This window comes from Neopsephotus bourkii, unplaced genomic scaffold, assembly GCF_033783945.1.
Source record: "Neopsephotus bourkii isolate Nb327-2 ecotype Australia unplaced genomic scaffold, CSIRO-AGI_Nbou_v1 NB_2, whole genome shotgun sequence".
NCBI classification, from domain to species: Eukaryota; Metazoa; Chordata; class Aves; order Psittaciformes; family Psittacidae; genus Neopsephotus; species Neopsephotus bourkii.
In genome coordinates, this window is record NW_026900519.1 from 100,499 (window position 1) to 118,413 (window position 17,915).

The window sequence follows — 17,915 nt, forward strand, 5'->3', positions numbered from 1 at the left end:
CCCACCCATCCATCCACCCCAGCCCCGCTGGCACTAGCGCTTGAAGGGGCTGGTGCCCACCAGGATTTGCCATGACCAGGGGTACCCATGGCCGAGAGACACCCGCGGGGGGCACGAGGAAGGCCCAGCAATGCGGGAGCAAGCCCCTGGCAGTGCCCATCCCATGGGACACCCCACTTGCCTTCTCCATCCCAGCCGCCTCCTGCCTGCGCCAGCAGCACTCCTGGCCAGGGCTCGTCCCAGGGCCCCGCTCGGGGCTCCCGGCACGTCCCGGCTGTGCCTCCGGCCCCTGCCCTGGGCCTTTCCCTGTCCTTGTTCCTGCTGAGATTTCCTCTTCCTCGAAGCCCCGGTGCAGCCTCCAGCACTTAACCGTTGCGCTGCCCCATGACCGTGCTGGAGCCGACCTGGGAGGCTCTGCCCCCCAACACCGTCCTCACTGCTCTGCCCCAGGCACCCCAGCCCCACACTGCACCCTCCCCATGGCACCCAGGCAGCAGGACGAGCCCAGCTTTGTGCCCTTGAGCACCCCTTGGAGCTTTAGGGGGACATCTGAGGGTGCAGAGGGGGGTGTGAGCATGTGGGGTGCTGGAAGGCGTTGTGTAGGGTGCTAGAGTGTGCAGGGCCATGGGGGACTCAGCTCAGGAGTGCAGGGGGCAGTGTAGGGTGCTGAAGTGCTGCAGGGGGGTGTATGGGGTGCAAAGGGGAGCTGCAGGGATATTTGCGGTACAGGGGGGTAAATGAATATTTGGGGTGCAGGGGGAGCACACGGGTGCAGGGGGTACGTGGGTATTTGGGTGCAGGGGGTACGCGGGTACTTGGGTATAGGGGGTACGCGGGTATTTGGGTGCAGGGGGTACGTGGGTATTTGGGGTGCAGGGGGTACGTGGGTATTTGGGTGCAGGGGGTACGCGGGTACTTGGGTATAGGGGGTACGTGGGTATTTGGGTGCAGGGGGTACGTGGGTATTTGGGTGCAGGGGGTACGCGGGTATTTGGGTGCAGGGGGTACGTGGGTATTTGGGGTGCAGGGGGTACGTGGGTATTTGGGTGCAGGGGGTACGGGGGTACTTGGGTGCAGGGGGTACGTGGGTATTTGGGTGCAGGGGGTACGTGGGTATTTGGGTGCAGGGGGTACGTGGGTATTTGGGGTGCAGGGGGTACGTGGGTATTTGGGTGCAGGGGGTACGTGGGTACTTGGGTGCAGGGGGTACGTGGGTATTTGGGTGCAGGGGGTACGTGGGTATTTGGGTGCAGGGGGTACACGGGTATTTGGGTGCAGGGGGTACGCGGGTATTTGGGGTGCAGGGGGTACGTGGGTATTTGGGTGCAGGGGGTACGTGGGTATTTGGGTGCAGGGGGTACGCGGGTATTTGGGGTGCAGGGGGTACGCGGGTATTTGGGTGAGGGGGTACGTGGGTATTTGGGTGCAGGGGGTACGTGGGTATTTGGGGTGCAGGGGGTACGTGGGTATTTGGGTGCAGGGGGTACGTGGGTATTTGGGTGCAGGGGGTACGTGGGTATTTGGGGTGCAGGGGGTACGTGGGTATTTGGGGTGCAGGGGGTACGTGGGTATTTGGGTGCAGGGGGTACGCGGGTATTTGGGTGCAGGGGGTACGCGGGTATTTGGGTGCAGGGGGTACGTGGGTATTTGGGGTGCAGGGGGTACGTGGGTACTTGGGTGCAGGGGGTACGTGGGTACTTGGGTGCAGGGGGTACGTGGGTATTTGGGGTGCAGGGGGTACGTGGGTATTTGGGTGCAGGGGGTACGTGGGTATTTGGGTGCAGGGGGTACGCGGGTATTTGGGTGCAGGGGGTACGCGGGTATTTTGGGTGCAGGGGGTACGCGGGTACTTGGGGTGCAGGGGGTACGTGGGTATTTGGGTGCAGGGGGGTACGTGGGTATTTGGGTGCAGGGGGTACGTGGGTATTTGGGTGCAGGGGGGTACGTGGGTATTTGGGTGCAGGGGGTACGTGGGTACTTGGGTGCAGGGGGTACGCGGGTATTTGGGTGCAGGGGGTACGTGGGTATTTGGGTGCAGGGGGTACGTGGGTATTTGGGTGCAGGGGGTACGCGGGTACTTGGGTGCAGTACGCGGGTATTTGGGTGCAGGGGGTACGATGGGTATTTGGGTGCAGGGGGTACAGTGGGTACTTGGGTGGGGGTACGCGGGTATTTGGGTGCAGGGGGTACGTGGGTATTTGGGTGCAGGGGGTACGTGGGTATTTGGGTGCAGGGGGTACGCGGGTATTTGGGTGCAGGGGGGTACGCGGGTACTTGGGTGCAGGGGGGTACGTGGGTATTTGGGTGCAGGGGGGTACGCGGGTACTTGGGTATAGGGGGTACGTGGGTATTTGGGTGCAGGGGGGTACGTGGGTATTTGGGTGCAGGGGGTACGCGAGTATTTGGGTGCAGAGGGTACGTGGGTATTTGGGGTGCAGGGGGTACGTGGGTATTTGGGGTGCAGGGGGAACGCGGGTACTTGGGTATAGGGGGTACGTGGGTATTTGGGTGCAGGGGGGTACGTGGGTATTTGGGTGCAGGGGGTACGTGGGTATTTGGGGTGCAGGGGGTACGCGGGTATTTGGGTGCAGGAGGTACGTGGGAACTTGGGTGCAGGGGGTACGTGGGTATTTGGGTGCAAGGGGTACGTGGGTATTTGGGGTGCAGGGGGTACGTGGGTATTTGGGTGCAGGGGGTACGTGGGTACTTGGGTGCAGGGGGTACGCGGGTATTTGGGTGCAGGGGGTACGCGGGTACTTGGGTGCAGGGGGTACGTGGGTATTTGGGGTGCAGGGGGTACGTGGGTACTTGGGTGCAGGGGGTACGTGGGTACTTGGGTGCAAGGGGTACATGGGTATTTGGGGTTCAGGGGGTACGTGGGTATTTGGGGTTCAGGGGGTACGTGGGTATTTGAGGTGCAGGGGGGTACGTGGGTATTTGGGGTTCAGGGGGGTACGTGGGTATTTGGGTGCAGGGGGGTACACGGGTATTTGGGTGCAGGGGGGTACGCGGGTATTTGGGGTGCAGGGGGTACGCGGGTATTTGGGGTGCAGGGGGTACGTGGGTATTTGGGTGCAGGGGGTACGTGGGGTACTTGGGTGCAGGGGGTACGTGGGTATTTGGGGTGCAGGGGGTACGTGGGTACTTGGGTGCAGGGGGTACGGGGGTATTTGGGGTGCAGGGGGTACGTGGGTATTTGGGGTGCAGGGAGTACGTGGGTATTTGGGGTGCAGGGGGGTACGTGGGTATTTGGGTGCAGGGGGTACGTGGGTATTTGGGTGCAGGGGGGTACGCGGGTACTTGGGTGCAGGGGGTACGTGGGTATTTGGGTGCAGGGGGGTACGCGGGTACTTGGGTGCAGGGGGTACGCGGGTATTTGGGTGCAGGGGGTACGCGGGTATTTGGGGTGCAGGGGGGTACGTGGGTATTTGGGGTGCAGGGGGTACGAGGGTACTTTGGTGCAGGGGGGTACGCGGGTATTTGGGTGCAGGGGGTACGCGGGTATTTGGGGTGCAGGGGGTACGTGGGTATTTGGGGTGCAGGGGGTACGCGGGTACTTGGGTGCAGGGTGTACGCGGGTATTTGGGTGCAGGGGGTACGTGAGTATCTGGGGTGCAGGGGGTACGCGGGTATTTGGGGTGCAGGGGGGTACGCGGGTACTTGGGTGCAGGGGGGTACGCGGGTATTTGGGTGCAGGGGGTACGTGAGTATCTGGGGTGCAGGGGGGTACGCGGGTATTTGGGTGCAGGGGGTACGCGGGTATTTGGGGTGCAGGGGGTACGTGGGTATTTGGGGTGCAGGGGGTACGCGGGTACTTGGGTGCAGGGGGTACGCGGGTATTTGGGTGCAGGGGGTACGTGGGTATTTGGGGTGCAGGGGGTACGTGGGTACTTTGGGGTGCAGGGGGTACGCGGGTATTTGGGTGCAGGGGGGTACGCGGGTATTTGGGTGCAGGGGGGTACGCGGGTATTTGGGGTGCAGGGGGTACGCGGGTACTTGGGTGCAGGGGGTACGCGGGTATTTGGGTGCAGGGGGGTACGTGGGTATTTGGGTGCAGGGGGTACGCGGGTACTTGGGTGCAGGGGGTACGTGGGTATTTGGGTGCAGGGGGTACGCGGGTACTTGGGTGCAGGGGGTACGCGGGTATTTGGGTGCAGGGGGTACGCGGGTATTTGGGGTGCAGGGGTTACGTGGGTATTTCGGGTGCAGGGGGTACGCGGGTACTTTGGTGCAGGGGGGTACGCGGGTATTTGGGTGCAGGGGGGTACGTGGGTATTTGCGGTGCAGGGGGGTACGTGGGTATTTGGGGTGCAGGGGGTACGCGGGTATTTGGGTGCAGGGGGGTACTCGGGTATTTGGGGTGCAGGGGGGTACGTGGGTATTTGGGGTGCAGGGGGGTACGCGGGTACTTGGGTGCAGGGTGTACGCGGGTATTTGGGTGCAGGGGGGTACGTGAGTATCTGGGGTGCAGGGGGGTACGCGGGTATTTGGGGGTGCAGGGGGGTACGCGGGTACTTGGGTGCAGGGGGGTACGCGGGTATTTGGGTGCAGGGGGGTACGTGAGTATCTGGGGTGCAGGGGGGTACGCGGGTATTTGGGTGCAGGGGGGTACGCGGGTATTTGGGGTGCAGGGGGGTACGTGGGTATTTGGGGTGCAGGGGGGTACGCGGGTACTTGGGTGCAGGGGGGTACGCGGGTATTTGGGTGCAGGGGGGTACGTGGGTATTTGGGGTGCAGGGGGGTACGTGGGTATTTGGGGTGCAGGGGGTACGCGGGTATTTGGGTGCAGGGGGGTACGCGGGTATTTGGGTGCAGGGGGGTACGCGGGTATTTGGGGTGCAGGGGGGTACGTGGGTATTTGGGGTGCAGGGGGGTACGTGGGTATTTGGGTGCAGGGGGGTACGTGGGTATTTGGGTGCAGGGGGGTACGCGGGTATTTGGGGTGCAGGGGGGTACGTGTGTATTTGGGGTGCAGGGGGTACGTGGGTATTTGGGTGCAGGGGGGTACGTGGGTATTTGGGTGCAGGGGGGTACGCGGGTACTTGGGTGCAGGGGGGTACGCGGGTATTTGGGTGCAGGGGGGTACGCGGGTATTTGGGGTGCAGGGGGGTACGTGGGTATTTGGGGTGCAGGGGGTACGAGGGTACTTTGGTGCAGGGGGTACGCGGGTATTTGGGTGCAGGGGGTACGCGGGTATTTGGGGTGCAGGGGGTACGTGGGTATTTGGGGTGCAGGGGGTACGCGGGTACTTGGGTGCAGGGTGTACGCGGGTATTTGGGTGCAGGGGGTACGTGAGTATCTGGGGTGCAGGGGGTACGCGGGTATTTGGGGTGCAGGGGGTACGCGGGTACTTTGGGTGCAGGGGGGTACGCGGGTATTTGGGGTGCAGGGGGGTACGTGGGTATCTGGGGGTGCAGGGGGGTACGCGGGTATTTGGGTGCAGGGGGTACGCGGGTATTTGGGGTGCAGGGGGGTACGTGGGTATTTGGGGTGCAGGGGGGTACGCGGGTACTTGGGTGCAGGGGGTACGCGGGTATTTGGGTGCAGGGGGGTACGTGGGTATTTGGGGTGCAGGGGGTACGGGGGTATTTGGGGTGCAGGGGGTACGCGGGTACTTGGGTGCAGGGGGTACGCGGGTATTTGGGTGCAGGGGGGTACGCGGGTATTTGGGGTGCAGGGGGTACGCGGGTACTTGGGTGCAGGGGGGTACGCGGGTATTTGGGTGCAGGGGGTACGTGGGTATTTGGGTGCAGGGGGGTACGCGGGTACTTGGGTGCAGGGGGGTACGTGGGTATTTGGGTGCAGGGGGGTACGCGGGTACTTGGGTGCAGGGGGTACGCGGGTATTTGGGTGCAGGGGGTACGCGGGTATTTGGGGTGCAGGGGGTTACGTGGGTATTTGGGGTGCAGGGGGTACGCGGGTACTTTGGGTGCAGGGGGTACGCGGGTATTTGGGTGCAGGGGGGTACGTGGGTATTTGCGGTGCAGGGGGGTACGTGGGTATTTGGGGTGCAGGGGGTACGCGGGTATTTGGGTGCAGGGGGTACTCGGGTATTTGGGGTGCAGGGGGGTACGTGGGTATTTGGGGTGCAGGGGGTACGCGGGTACTTGGGTGCAGGGGTGTACGCGGGTATTTGGGTGCAGGGGGGTACGTGAGTATCTGGGGTGCAGGGGGTACGCGGGTATTTGGGGTGCAGGGGGGAACGCGGGTAGTTGGGTGCAGGGGGTACGCGGGTATTTGGGTGCAGGGGGTACGTGAGTATCTGGGGTGCAGGGGGTACGCGGGTATTTGGGTGCAGGGGGTACGCGGGTATTTGGGGTGCAGGGGGTACGCGGGTATTTGGGGTGCAGGGGGTACGCGGGTACTTGGGTGCAGGGGGGTACGCGGGTATTTGGGTGCAGGGGGGTACGTGGGTATTTGGGTGCAGGGGGTACGTGGGTATTTGGGTGCAGGGGGGTACGCGGGTATTTGGGGTGCAGGGGGGTACGCGGGTATTTGGGTGCAGGGGGGTACGTGGGTATTTGGGGTGCAGGGGGTACGTGGGTATTTGGGTGCAGGGGGGTACGTGGGTATTTGGGTGCAGGGGGGTACGCGGGTATTTGGGTGCAGGGGGGTACGTGTGTATTTGGGGTGCAGGGGGGTACGTGGGTATTTGGGTGCAGGGGGGTACGTGGGTATTTGGGTGCAGGGGGGTACGCGGGTATTTGGGGTACGCGGGTGTCTGCGGTGCCCGACGGGGACACCTCCCTCGGGACTACAGTTCCCATCAACCCCCGCGCGAATCCGCTTCCGGTCGGTGCCGGGCGGGGTCGTGAGGCCGAGCTCGGGTGCGCGCGGGCCGGGGGGTGCAGCGGGGGGCGGGTGGGGGTTGCGTGGGCCGGGATGGACGGGGGGGGGGTGTGCGTGGGAAAGGGGGTGCATAGGGGGTGCATTGAAGGGTTCAGGGAGCGCGGGAGGGCCTGCGGCAGGGGGTGCCCAAAGCCGGGGTCTGGGGGTCCCCATCGGCACCGATATCCCCCCCCTCAGGCACCGGCATCGCTCCCCGATGGAGCGCGGCTGCGGGATGGACACGGCGGAGCCGGGCAGCGCCGCTGAGGAGGAGGAGGAGAAGGCGCCGGAGCCGCGGCCCCGAACCCGCTCGAACCCGGAGGGTGCCGAGGACCGAGCGCTGAGCGCCCAGACCAGCGTCGGGAACCGCAGCGAGGGTGAGGGGGAGGCGGCGAGCGCCGACGGCAGCCCCCAGGGCACGGCCACCGCGCCCCACGGCCCCGCCTGGGCCGGGCCCGGCCCGCACACCGAGGTGCAGGTCAAGACCCCGCGTGTGAACTGCCCCGAGAAGGTGGTGAGTGCGCCCAGTGCGGCCGGAGCAGCCCTGCTGCCGCGGTGAGGGGCGGCGGGAGCGGGGGCTCAGCCGCGGTGCTGTCCCACGTAGATCATCTGCTTGGACCTGGCGGAGGAGATGGCGCTGCCCAAGCTGGAGTCCTTTAACGGGTGAGTGCTGGGGGTTGTGCTGGTAAAGGGACCCCCCCATCCTGGCGTGGGGACCGGGGGGTCCCTGCTGAGCTCCGGCCCCGGCGGCAGGTCCAAGACGAACGCGCTGAACATCTCGCAGAAGATGATCGAGATGTTCGTGAGGACGAAGCACAAGATCGACAAGTGCCACGAGTTCGCGCTGGTGGTGGTGAACAACGATGCCACCTGGGTGAGTGGGGACGGGATGGGATGGGATGGGGACGGGGATGGCTCCTCACCCCCTCACCCCAGTTCCTCTCAGCTCTCAGGGTTCACCTCGGACCCCCGCGAGGTCTGCAGCTGCCTCTATGACCTGGAGACTGTCGTCTGCAAGTCCTTCAGTATCCCTCCACCTATGGGGCTGGGACGGGGAGGGGCCAGGACCCTGCAAGGGTGCAAAGGGGGTTCTTGGTTGCAAAATAGGGTCACTTGAGAGTAAGGGGGATCCTTCAAGCCCGTTGCCTGCAGGTGGCAGCAGCTCACTGGCAGCCTGGCTGCAGAATGACTATGTGAAGCTGAAGCGTCAAACCAAGTCCCAGTTTAGCACCGGAGCCTCCAGACCCACCAAACACTCACTCATTGGTGTTATCTCCCCACCCTGGTCCGTCTGGGGTGCCCGGTGCCATCGCCTCCCGCCATAGAGGGTGCAGGAGGTCCCTGGGGTGGGCAGGGGTCTGGGTGCCGGGATCTGTCCTTACCTGGGGCTGCAGATCTGGAAGGACTCTTCAACCTGATGTGAGTACACAGTGTTCTGCTTGGCTATCAGAACATCACCCCAGAGAGCTCCTGGGGGCGGTGCTGCTTCCCCAGCACACCTGGAGCTGTTGGGGTGTTGTTGTAAGGAGGCAGGAATGGGCCCTCAGGTGTTGGCACAGGGATCTCTGAGCCGCCTCCATCCTCCTGCTGCAGCCAGCAGAAGATTGAGCTGCCGGTGACGGAGAACGTTCAGACCATCCCTCCGCCTTACGTGGTCCGGACCATCCTGGTGTTTGGGCGCCCAGGCTGCCAGCCCCAGTTCTCCATGTCAGAGCACATGAAGGTAGATCCTCACCTTGTTCCCACTCTGGGTGAGCTTGGCAGCTCTGGCTCCATCCCAGTGTGTGGAAGAGCCATTCCCGGCTTCTCACCCTGCAGAAGATGCTGCAGTGTCCCTACTTCTTCTTTGACATCGTCTACATCCACAATGGGGTGGAGGAGAAGGATGATGAGACGAGCTGGAAGGTGAATGCGGGCCGGGGCATCCTCTCCCCCATGGCAGGGGACATCTCACCCCCTCTGCGTCCCCTCCCCAGGAGATGTACAGCTTCTTCAGCAGCCTGGACACCAAAGGCACCAACTACAAGTACGAAGTGTTGCTGTCGGGGCCCGCCGTGGAGCTGCACAACTGCATGGCCAAGCTGCTGGCGCATCCGCTGCAGCGCCCGTTCCAGACACACGCAGCCTACGGGCTGCTGGAGGAGGATGAGCCCCCAGAGATCGAGGCCACTGTCTAAACTGGGGGGAACTGGGGGAATACCGGCACGGGAATGGTGCTGGGGGAAAGAGAAGGGGTTATTCCTGACCCGTGTTGTGCTGATGCTGTGGCTCCTGCGCCGGGTTGGGAACTGGGGGACAGGAGGTTGATGTCACCCCTGGTTGTGGGGATTTGGGGGGGTTGTGGCTGGTGGTGCTTGTGTGGGGACCCCGAAGGGCAGTGCGGTTACTGGGGGATGCTGGGCAGTGATGGTGTGGCTGTTGGACTCGCTGGGCGGTGCCAGTGCAGGGCACTGGGAGCGTTGGTGCAGTTTCCGGGTGGAGCTGGTGCAGGACACTGGGGCACTGGTGCGGTCACTGGGAACACTGGGAGCTCTAGGCCCGCCCCTCCCCGCCTTCCACTGCGCTCGCCAGCCAATGAGAGGGCGGAGCGCCAGCGCGGGACGTTCGAACGGGTGGGGTTCGCTGCGCGTGCGCGGAGCGAGCGGTGTGGGACTGCGCGAGCCGCAGGAGGACCGGGACTGGGGGTGAGCGGGATGGGACTGGGCAGGGACTGGGATCGGGACTGGAACCGGGATTGGGATTGGGAATGGGACCGGGATTGGGAATGGGAATGGGACCGGGATTGGGAATGGGAATGGAACCGGGAATGGGAATGGGGGTGAGCAGGATGGGACTGGACAAGGACCGGGACCGGGATCGGGACCGGGATTGGGACTGGGACTGGGAATGGGAACGGGGGTGAGCGGGATGGGACTGGCACAGGGACTGGGATCGGGACCGGGATTGGGACTGGGAATGGGGGTGAGCGGGATGGGACTGGACAGGGACCGGGATTGGGACTGGAACTGGGACCGGGAATGGGAATGGGAACGGGGGTGAGCGGGATGGGACTGGCACAGGGACTAGGATCGGGACAGTGATTGGGACTGGGAATGGGAACGGGGGTGAGCGGGATGGGACTGGACAGGGACTGGGATTGGGAATGGGAATGGGGGTGAGCGAGATGGGACTGGACAGGGACTGGGATCGGGACCGGGATTGGGACTGGGACCGGGACCGGGAATGGGAACGGGGGTGAGCGGGATGGGACTGGACAGGGACAGGGACCGGGACCGGGACCGGGACCGGGACGGGGGGGTGTGAGGTGTGCGCACTCTCCGCGGTTTCGCCGTTGCATCGGGAGGGGTCACGTTGCATGTGATGGGGAGCCCCTGCATGCACTGACCCGGGGTATGGGGGGGTCCTCCCCGGTGCCGGCACTCGGAGGGTGCAGGGAGCGGGGGGGGTGGCACAGGGGTGTCCGCACGCTGCAGGGCCCCCTAGGGAGCATGGGGGGTGATGAGGTGCGGCTGAGCCCCTGACCCTGAGCTGGGCCGGGGGTAACTCGGGGTTCCCAGGAGTCAGGGGCTCGGGCTGCGCCTGCATCTTGGAGCTGCTGCTTGTGCTGGGACCCTGTTTGTCACCATGGGGGGAGCCCCCCTGGCCCCGCTGCCGCCATGGAGCCCTTTGGTGGCCCTGGCAGCGGTGCTGGTGACGGCCGTGTCCCCCCCTGCAGGATGGGAAACGAGGCATGGACCCGCAGCGGGGACACGGAGCGTGGCTCCTGCAGGGCCGGGGCTCACAGCGCGCCTGGGGGTGGCCTCCTGCAGAGGGTGAGGGTCCCGGGGCGCCCCTTGGCTGGTGCTGGGGAGCCCATCCAGGTCCCCCCCCCCCAAGTCTGAGGTGGACCCTGAGCCCCATCTCTGTTCCCAGAGCCAGGGGACCCGCGGCGCTCCCTGTCCTTCCTGACTGAGGATGCCACCGACGGCAGCATCTGCGCTGCGCTCCCCGAGGCCGGGTCCCTGCTGCAGGAGCCAGGGGGCTGCAGTGGTTTGAGGGGGCCCCTCCCATCCCTCTCCATCCCCTCCTTTGCCCCATGGCCCCAGGGGGACCCCGGGGGCTCAGCTGTGCTCCCGCATCCCCTCGCCTCCAGCACGCTGCTCTCAGATGGGGATGAGCTCAGGGAGGGACCCTGGAGCAGGGCCGTGGTGGGAGGCTCGGGGGCTCCCCCCCAGGTTCTCCCACAGCTCCGCACTCGGGTTCCCCCCAGTCCCTGTCCCCCGCGGGTGTTTGGTCCTGGTGGGTCCCCGCGCCAGCCCCAGCGCTGCAGCAGGGTCCTGCGGACACACGGGGCAGCCCCTGAGGCTCCCGGGCCCGGTGGCAGCTCTGGGGACAGCAGCAGTGACAGCGAGTGCTTTGTTAGTGCCCTGGAGACCCTGGGGCCTCGCTGCTGCTGCTCCTCCACGGGGCTGGAGCTGGGTGAAGGCCCAAGTGGAGCTGGCGCCATGGAGCTGCCCCCCCCCAGCATCCCCCCAGCCCCAGAGCGGGCGGAGGGGGGAGGTTTCAGGGGAGCCCCGAGGGCACCCCCTTGCTGCGAGGATGCTTCGGACACGGGTGACGTAGGGGAGCTCCTCACCCAGCTCCAGGGGTGCAGCCTCCAGGGATCCCCCCCTTCCACCCCAGGGGCTCTTCCCAGGCTCAGCGCTGGGGATGCCGGCCCGCAGGAGCCCCCCATGTACCAGCATGTCACTCCCAGGACACGGAGCCGCCTCCTGGCCTCTGCAGAGCGCTTCGGTGCCTCCTCCTCCTCCTCTGTTCTCTCTGACACACTGGAGATGCCACGGAGGCCCCCCAGGGTCAGAGCACCCCGGGCTGTCCCCAGGGATCCTGCTACCGCCTCAGGGCGCTGCGTCACCCAGCAGGACACGGATGTGTGCAGTGGGGACAGAGAGGAGACAGGCTCTTTGGGTGACACTGTGCTCCTCCCCGGAGCCCCCAGCAGCTCCCCTGGCTCCAGCCCCACGGTGCCGCTGCTCCCTGGGGACCCCCAGTGCCCCCCATCAGATGCTCAGGGCTCCTCTGGCTCCAGCCCCACGGTGCTGCTGCTCCCTGGGGACCCCCAGTGCCCCCCATCAGATGCTCAGGGCTCCCCTGGCTCCAGCCCCACAGTGGCACTGGTCCCTGCGGACCCCCAGTGCCCCCCATCAGATGCTCAGGGCTCCTCTGGCTCCAGCCCCACAGTGCTGCTGGTCCCTGGGGACCCCCAGTGCCCTCCATCAGATGCTCAGGGCTCCCCTGGCTCCAGCCCCACGGTGCCGCTGCTCCCTGGGGACCCCCAGTGCCCCCCATCAGACGCTCAGGGCTCCTCTGGCTCCAGCCCCACGGTGCTGCTGGTCCCTGGGTACCCCCAGTGCCCCCCATCAGATGCTCGGGGCTCCCCCTGTGCCACCCTCAGGGCGCTGGAAGGTGGCTCTGGGTGCCAGGACCCTTCGCCCTTGGGGGCACCACAGCCCCAGTGGCTCCACAGGCGCTTCTGCCACCTCCTGGCACCGCGGGCCCTGCCTGTGCCTCCCAGCACCCAAGAGCACCCCGAGTGCGAGGAGCAGGAGCGGGCACCCCCCGAGCGCCACGGCCCTGGCCCCGAGGACACGGCCCCGCTGCGGCCCCTCTCGGATGAAGGCCTGCGCCGGCGGCTGCGGGCGCTGGGGGATGATCCAGGGCCCATCACGGGGCTCACCAGGCAGCTCTACCTGCGGCGGCTGGAGGAGCTGCTGAGGACAGCCCGGAGCAGCCCAGCGGGTGAGTGCTGGGGTCCCCCATGGCCTGGCTGCTCCCTGCGGGCTGGTGTGGGGCTGCCGTGCTCCTGGTGCCACTGGTGCCATTGGGGCTGGTGGTGCCATTGGGGCTCCCAATGCCATTGGGGCTGGTGGTGCTCCTGGTGCCACTGGGGCTGGTGGAGCTCCTGGTGCCATTGGGGCTGGTGGTGCCATTGGGGCTCCTGGTGCCACTGGGGCTGGTGGTGCCATTGGGGCTCCCAGTGCCACTGGGGCTGGTGGTGCTCCTGATGCCACTGGGGCTGGTGGTGCCATTGGGGCTCCCAGTGCCACTGGGGCCGGTGGTGCTCCTGATGCCACTGGGGCTGGTGGTGCTCCCGGTGCCATTGGGGCTCCCAATGCCACAGGGGCTGGTTGGTGCTCCCGGTGCTATTGGGGCTGGTGGTGCCATTGGGGCTCCCAATGTCACTGGGGCCGGTGGTGCTCCCGGTGCCATTGGGGCTCCCGGTGCCACTGGTGCTGTTCATGTTCCTGTTGCCGTTGGGGTGACGGTGCTCTCAGTGCCACCGGGGCTGACGGTGCTCCCTGTGCCATTGGGGGTGACGGTGCTCTCAGTGCCACCGGGGCTGACGGAGCTCCCTGTGCCATTGGAGCTGATGGTGCTCCCTGTGCCATTGGGGCTGCTCCAGGGCACAGCCCAGAGCTGGCAGCCGCGCTGCAGAGCGGCCTCATCCCTGACTGCGCCCAGGACGAGCTGGTGCTGAGGCAGGAGTTCGACCGCCCCGACCGGAGCCGGCACTGGCGGGAAGGGCTGGTCAAGTCCAGCTTCAACTACCTCCTCCTCGACCCCAGGTAGGGCCCTGCCGCTGCCCCGCGCGTCCCCACTGTTGGAGGCTCCAACCTGAGAGGGGTCGAGCCCCAAAGCTGGGGGTTTGCACCCCTAGGACCACCCAGAACCTGCCCCTCCGCTCGCACCAGCTGAGCCCCGCCGAGTGCTTCAGGACCTTCATCCAGGCCATCTTCTATGTGGGCAAGGGGACACGCACGCGGCCCTACTGCCACCTCACCGAGGCGCTGGGCCAGCACCACGCTGGCACGCAGAAGGTGGATGCGCTGCTGGGGTTTGAGGCCACGGGGATGGCCGCAGGGGGGTTGGGACCGTGGTGACGGTGCCCGTGGTCCCACAGGGCGGTCCCAAGGTGCGGCGCATCCTGGAGATCTGGGCCAGCGGACACGGGGTGCTCTCGGTGCACTGCTTCCAGAGCACGGTCCCGGCCGAGGCGTACACGCGGGAAGGCTGCATGGTGGAGGCTCTGGGTGGGTGAGTGGGGCTGGGTGCTGCCACAGGGCCCCAGCATCGGCTCTGCCTCCCTGCATCCCCCTTTCCCAGCCCGTGCAGGAGGCCAGGGGATGCAGCCCTCCCTGAGGGACTTTGGGGTCCCCAGCTGCCAGTTCAGGGGCTGGACAGAACCCCTCAAAACCCATCTCCTGGGGAAAGGCTGCTGGTGGGCAGGACCCATGGGGCTGCCTCCATCCCTGTGGAAGCAGGGGGTTGCCTCCATCCCTGTGGGAGCAGGGGGTTGCCTCCATCCCTGTGGGTGCTATGGGAGCAGGGGGTTGCCTCCATCCCTGTGGGAGCAGGGGGTTGCCTCCATCCCTGTGGGTGCTGTGGGAGCAGGGGGTTGCCTCCATCCCTGTGGGTGCTATGGGAGCAGGGGGTTGCCTCCATCCCTGTGGGTGCTATGGGAGCAGGGGGTTGCCTCCATCCCTGTGGGTGCTATGGGAAGCAGGGGGCTGCCTCCATCCCTGTGGGTGCTATGGGAGCAGGGGGTTGCCTCCATCCCTGTGTGTGCTGTGGGAGCAGGGGGTTGCCTCCATCCCTGTGGGTGCTATGGGAGCAGGGGGTTGCCTCCATCCCTGTGGGTGCTATGGGAGCAGGGGGTTGCCTCCATCCCTGTGGGTGCTATGGGAAGCAGGGGGTTGCCTCCATCCCTGTGGGTGCTATGGGAGCAGGGGGATGCCTCCATCCCTGTGGGTGCTATGGGAAGCAGGGGGTTGCCTCCATCCCTCTGGGTGCTGTGGGAGCAGGGGGTTGCCTCCATCCCTGTGGGTGCTATGGGAGCAGGGGGTTGCCTCCATCCCTGGTGCTATGGGAGCAGGGGGTTGCCTCCATCCCTGTGGGTGCTATGGGAAGCAGGGGGCTGCCTCCATCCCTGTGTGTGCTGTGGGAGCAGGGGGTTGCCTCCATCCCTGTGGGTGCTATGGGAGCAGGGGGTTGCCTCCATCCCTGTGTGTGCTGTGGGAGCAGGGGGTTGCCTCCATCCCTGTGGGTGCTATGGGAGCAGGGGGATGCCTCCATCCCTGTGTGTGCTGTGGGAGCAGGGGGTTGCCTCCATCCCTGTGGGTGCTATGGGAGCAGGGGGTTGCCTCCATCCCTGTGTGTGCTGTGGGAGCAGGGGGTTGCCTCCATCCCTGTGGGTGCTATGGGAGCAGGGGGTTGCCTCCATCCCTGTGTGTGCTGTGGGAGCAGGGGGTTGCCTCCATCCCTGTGGGTGCTATGGGAGCAGGGGGATGCCTCCATCCCTGTGGGTGCTATGGGAAGCAGGGGGTTGCCTCCATCCCTCTGGGTGCTGTGGGAGCAGGGGGTTGCCTCCATCCCTGTGGGTGCTGTGGGAGCAGGGGGTTGCCTCCATCCCTGTGGGTGCTGTGGGAGCAGGGGGTTGCCTCCATCCCTGTGGGTGCTGGTGGGAGCAGGGGGTTGCCTCCATCCCTGTGGGTGCTGTGGGAGCAGGGGGTTGCCTCCATCCCTGTGGGTGCTATGGGAGCAGGGGGTTGCCTCCATCCCTGTGGGTGCTGTGGGAGCAGGGGGTTGCCTCCATCCCTGTGGGTGCTATGGGAAGCAGGGGGTTGCCTCCATCCCTGTGGGTGCTATGGGAGCAGGGGGTTGCCTCCATCCCTGTGGGTGCTATGGGAGCAGGGGGTTGCCTCCATCCCTGTGGGTGCTATGGGAAGCAGGGGGTTGCCTCCATCCCTGTGGGTGCTATGGGAGCAGGGGGTTGCCTCCATCCCTGTGGGTGCTATGGGAGCAGGGGGTTGCCTCCATCCCTGTGGGTGCTTGGGAAGCAGGGGGTTGCCTCCATCCCTGTGGGTGCTATGGGAGCAGGGGGTTGCCTCCATCCCTGTGGGTGCTGTGGGAGCAGGGGGTTGCCTCCATCCCTGTGGGTGCTATGGGAGCAGGGGGTTGCCTCCATCCCTGTGGGTGCTGTGGGAGCAGGGGGTTGCCTCCATCCCTGTGGGTGCTATGGGAGCAGGGGGTTGCCTCCATCCCTGTGGGTGCTATGGGAGCAGGGGGTTGCCTCCATCCCTGTGGGTGCTGTGGGAGCAGGGGGTTGCCTCCATCCCTGTGGGTGCTATGGGAGCAGGGGGTTGCCTCCATCCCTGTGGGTGCTGGTGGGAGCAGGGGGTTGCCTCCATCCCTGTGGGTGCTGTGGGAGCAGGGGGTTGCCTCCATCCCTGTGGGTGCTATGGGAGCAGGGGGTTGCCTCCATCCCTGTGGGTGCTATGGGAGCAGGGGGTTGCCTCCATCCCTGTGGGTGCTGGGGGAGCAGGGGGTTGCCTCCATCCCTGTGGGTGCTATGGGAGCAGGGGGTTGCCTCCATCCCTGTGGGTGCTGTGGGAGCAGGGGGTTGCCTCCATCCCTGTGGGTGCTGTGGGAGCAGGGGGTTGCCTCCATCCCTGTGGGTGCTATGGGAGCAGGGGGTTGCCTCCATCCCTGTGGGTGCTATGGGAGCAGGGGGTTGCCTCCATCCCTGTGGGAGCAGGGGTTGCCTCCATCCCTGTGGCTGCTATGGGAAGCAGGGGGTTGCCTCCATCCCTGTGGGTGCTGTGGGAGCAGGGGGTCAGTGCATGGTGCCTCTGTCCCCACAGGGCTGCAGAGCATCACCAACCAGAGGAAGGGGCTGTGCTATGGCACGGTGGCACACTGGCCAGCGGCACGGCGCCGGCGCCTTGGCGTTCAGATGCTGCACAGGGCCATGAGCATCTTCCTCGCCGAGGGCGAGCGGCAGCTCCGGCCGGTGGACATCCAGGGTGGGCGCTGAGCACCCTGGGGTGCTGTGCGGGGGGGGGGGGGGGGGGTATCCACTGCCTGCACCTCCCCTCTTGCCCTGTCCCAGGAGGTGGCTGTGCTCGGTATGGGTTTGATGTCGTCAACACTGGTGAGAGTTTCTCTCTTCCTCTCCAAGGGGATAAATAAATCACTGAAGGTCTTTTATTTTGGCTAAGAAATCCAAGCTCCCTGGTTCCTGCCTTCCCTTCCCAGGCCTCTCCCCTGTGCCCGGCACATCCCTTCCCCATGGACTCAGACACCGGATAGAACACAGCTTTACTGGGGGGAATGGCACTAGCGCGGCAGCGGGCTCGGGGTGCGCGGTTGGCCTTGGCCTCAGCGTGAGCAATGTGGGTACAAGGACACAGGCTCCGTGGCCAATGGAGCCTGAGGAGCCGTGGCCTGAAGCTGGACACCAGGAGCTGCCTGGGGGGGTGTCACAGTTGGCGCAAAGCCGTGTTTTGGGGTACAGTGGGGTTTGTGGGTGCCCTCATTGCAAACCCTGGGGTGCTGTGTGGGGTCCCCTGGGCAGGACGGCATGGGAAGGGTGCTGCAGGGGAGGGTTAACAGGGCGTTAACATTCTCATTATGAGACAGGTTGTGGTGAGGACACCCCTCACCCAGGGTCACCACCAGGCTGGCCCCACAGGACCCTCCCTCTCTTCATTACTCAGTCTGTGGACAAAGCTGGGCTCAGCCATGGCGAAGCTGTGGTGCAGGTGGGTCCTGCCAGGAGCCCCTGGGGCCAAGCTGGTTGCCTTGGTGTGGTGTCAGCCCCATTGGGGTGAGGAGGGGTTGGGTTGGGATATGGGGCAAGGATGAGGTTTTCATGGGCTTGGTTGTTTCTTTGGTTTAGATGGGGGGAAATAAGAGGGAAGCAAAGCAGGGAGCAGCTCTCTGGGGAGGCTGCGGTATCCCACTGGCTTGCTCTGGCTCCCACATCCCAGTGTATCCCTATGGCAGCACCCGGGTCCCCCTCAACACTTCTCATGTACCTTCTGGGTCCTGCCCAGCTCCTGGCAGTGGGATGCGAAGCGCAGAGGGGAGTAGCTGCTGGGTCAGTGGGTTATGTACAGAACAGGATCCGCAGGTAACAACCTGGTGTCCGTTGCCATCAGGAGGCTGTGGTTTGCTCCAGCGCTGCTGTGTTGCTCCAAGACCCCATGGGTCCATACAGGAGTCATCAGCAAGGCCAGAGAGAGCAGCAACGGGTTGGTGTATTGCTG

The 17,915-nt window shown here is 65.5% G+C and overlaps 2 protein-coding genes across 5 annotated transcripts; both read left to right on the top strand.

Annotated features, from left to right (window-relative positions):
* Window positions 1-7,002: 7,002 nt before the first annotated feature.
* Window positions 7,003-9,080, top strand: BABAM1 (BRISC and BRCA1 A complex member 1). Its single transcript, XM_061342418.1, has 8 exons — window positions 7,003-7,342; window positions 7,433-7,491; window positions 7,582-7,702; window positions 7,775-7,853; window positions 8,223-8,247; window positions 8,422-8,551; window positions 8,647-8,733; window positions 8,805-9,080. Exons 1-8 carry the CDS (start codon window positions 7,046-7,048, stop codon window positions 9,003-9,005), a joined length of 999 nt encoding a protein of 332 aa, XP_061198402.1. The 5' UTR covers window positions 7,003-7,045; the 3' UTR covers window positions 9,006-9,080.
* A 1,389-nt stretch (window positions 9,081-10,469) lies between these two features.
* ANKLE1 (ankyrin repeat and LEM domain containing 1) lies at window positions 10,470-17,237 on the top strand. 4 transcript variants are annotated; one of them, XM_061343638.1, is made up of 6 exons: window positions 10,470-10,640; window positions 10,741-12,606; window positions 13,271-13,433; window positions 13,526-13,685; window positions 13,769-13,902; window positions 16,509-17,237. In XM_061343638.1, the coding sequence occupies exons 1-6, from the start codon at window positions 10,559-10,561 to the stop codon at window positions 16,834-16,836; spliced, it is 2,733 nt and encodes a 910-aa protein (XP_061199622.1). In that variant the 5' UTR covers window positions 10,470-10,558; the 3' UTR covers window positions 16,837-17,237. The 4 variants fall into 4 exon arrangements, with proteins under 4 accessions (XP_061199622.1, XP_061200180.1, XP_061200259.1 ...); XM_061344196.1 differs by having other exon boundaries at window positions 13,769-13,898; window positions 16,509-16,765; XM_061344275.1 differs by lacking the exons at window positions 13,769-13,902; window positions 16,509-17,237 and having other exon boundaries at window positions 13,506-13,680.
* Window positions 17,238-17,915: the final 678 nt, after the last annotated feature.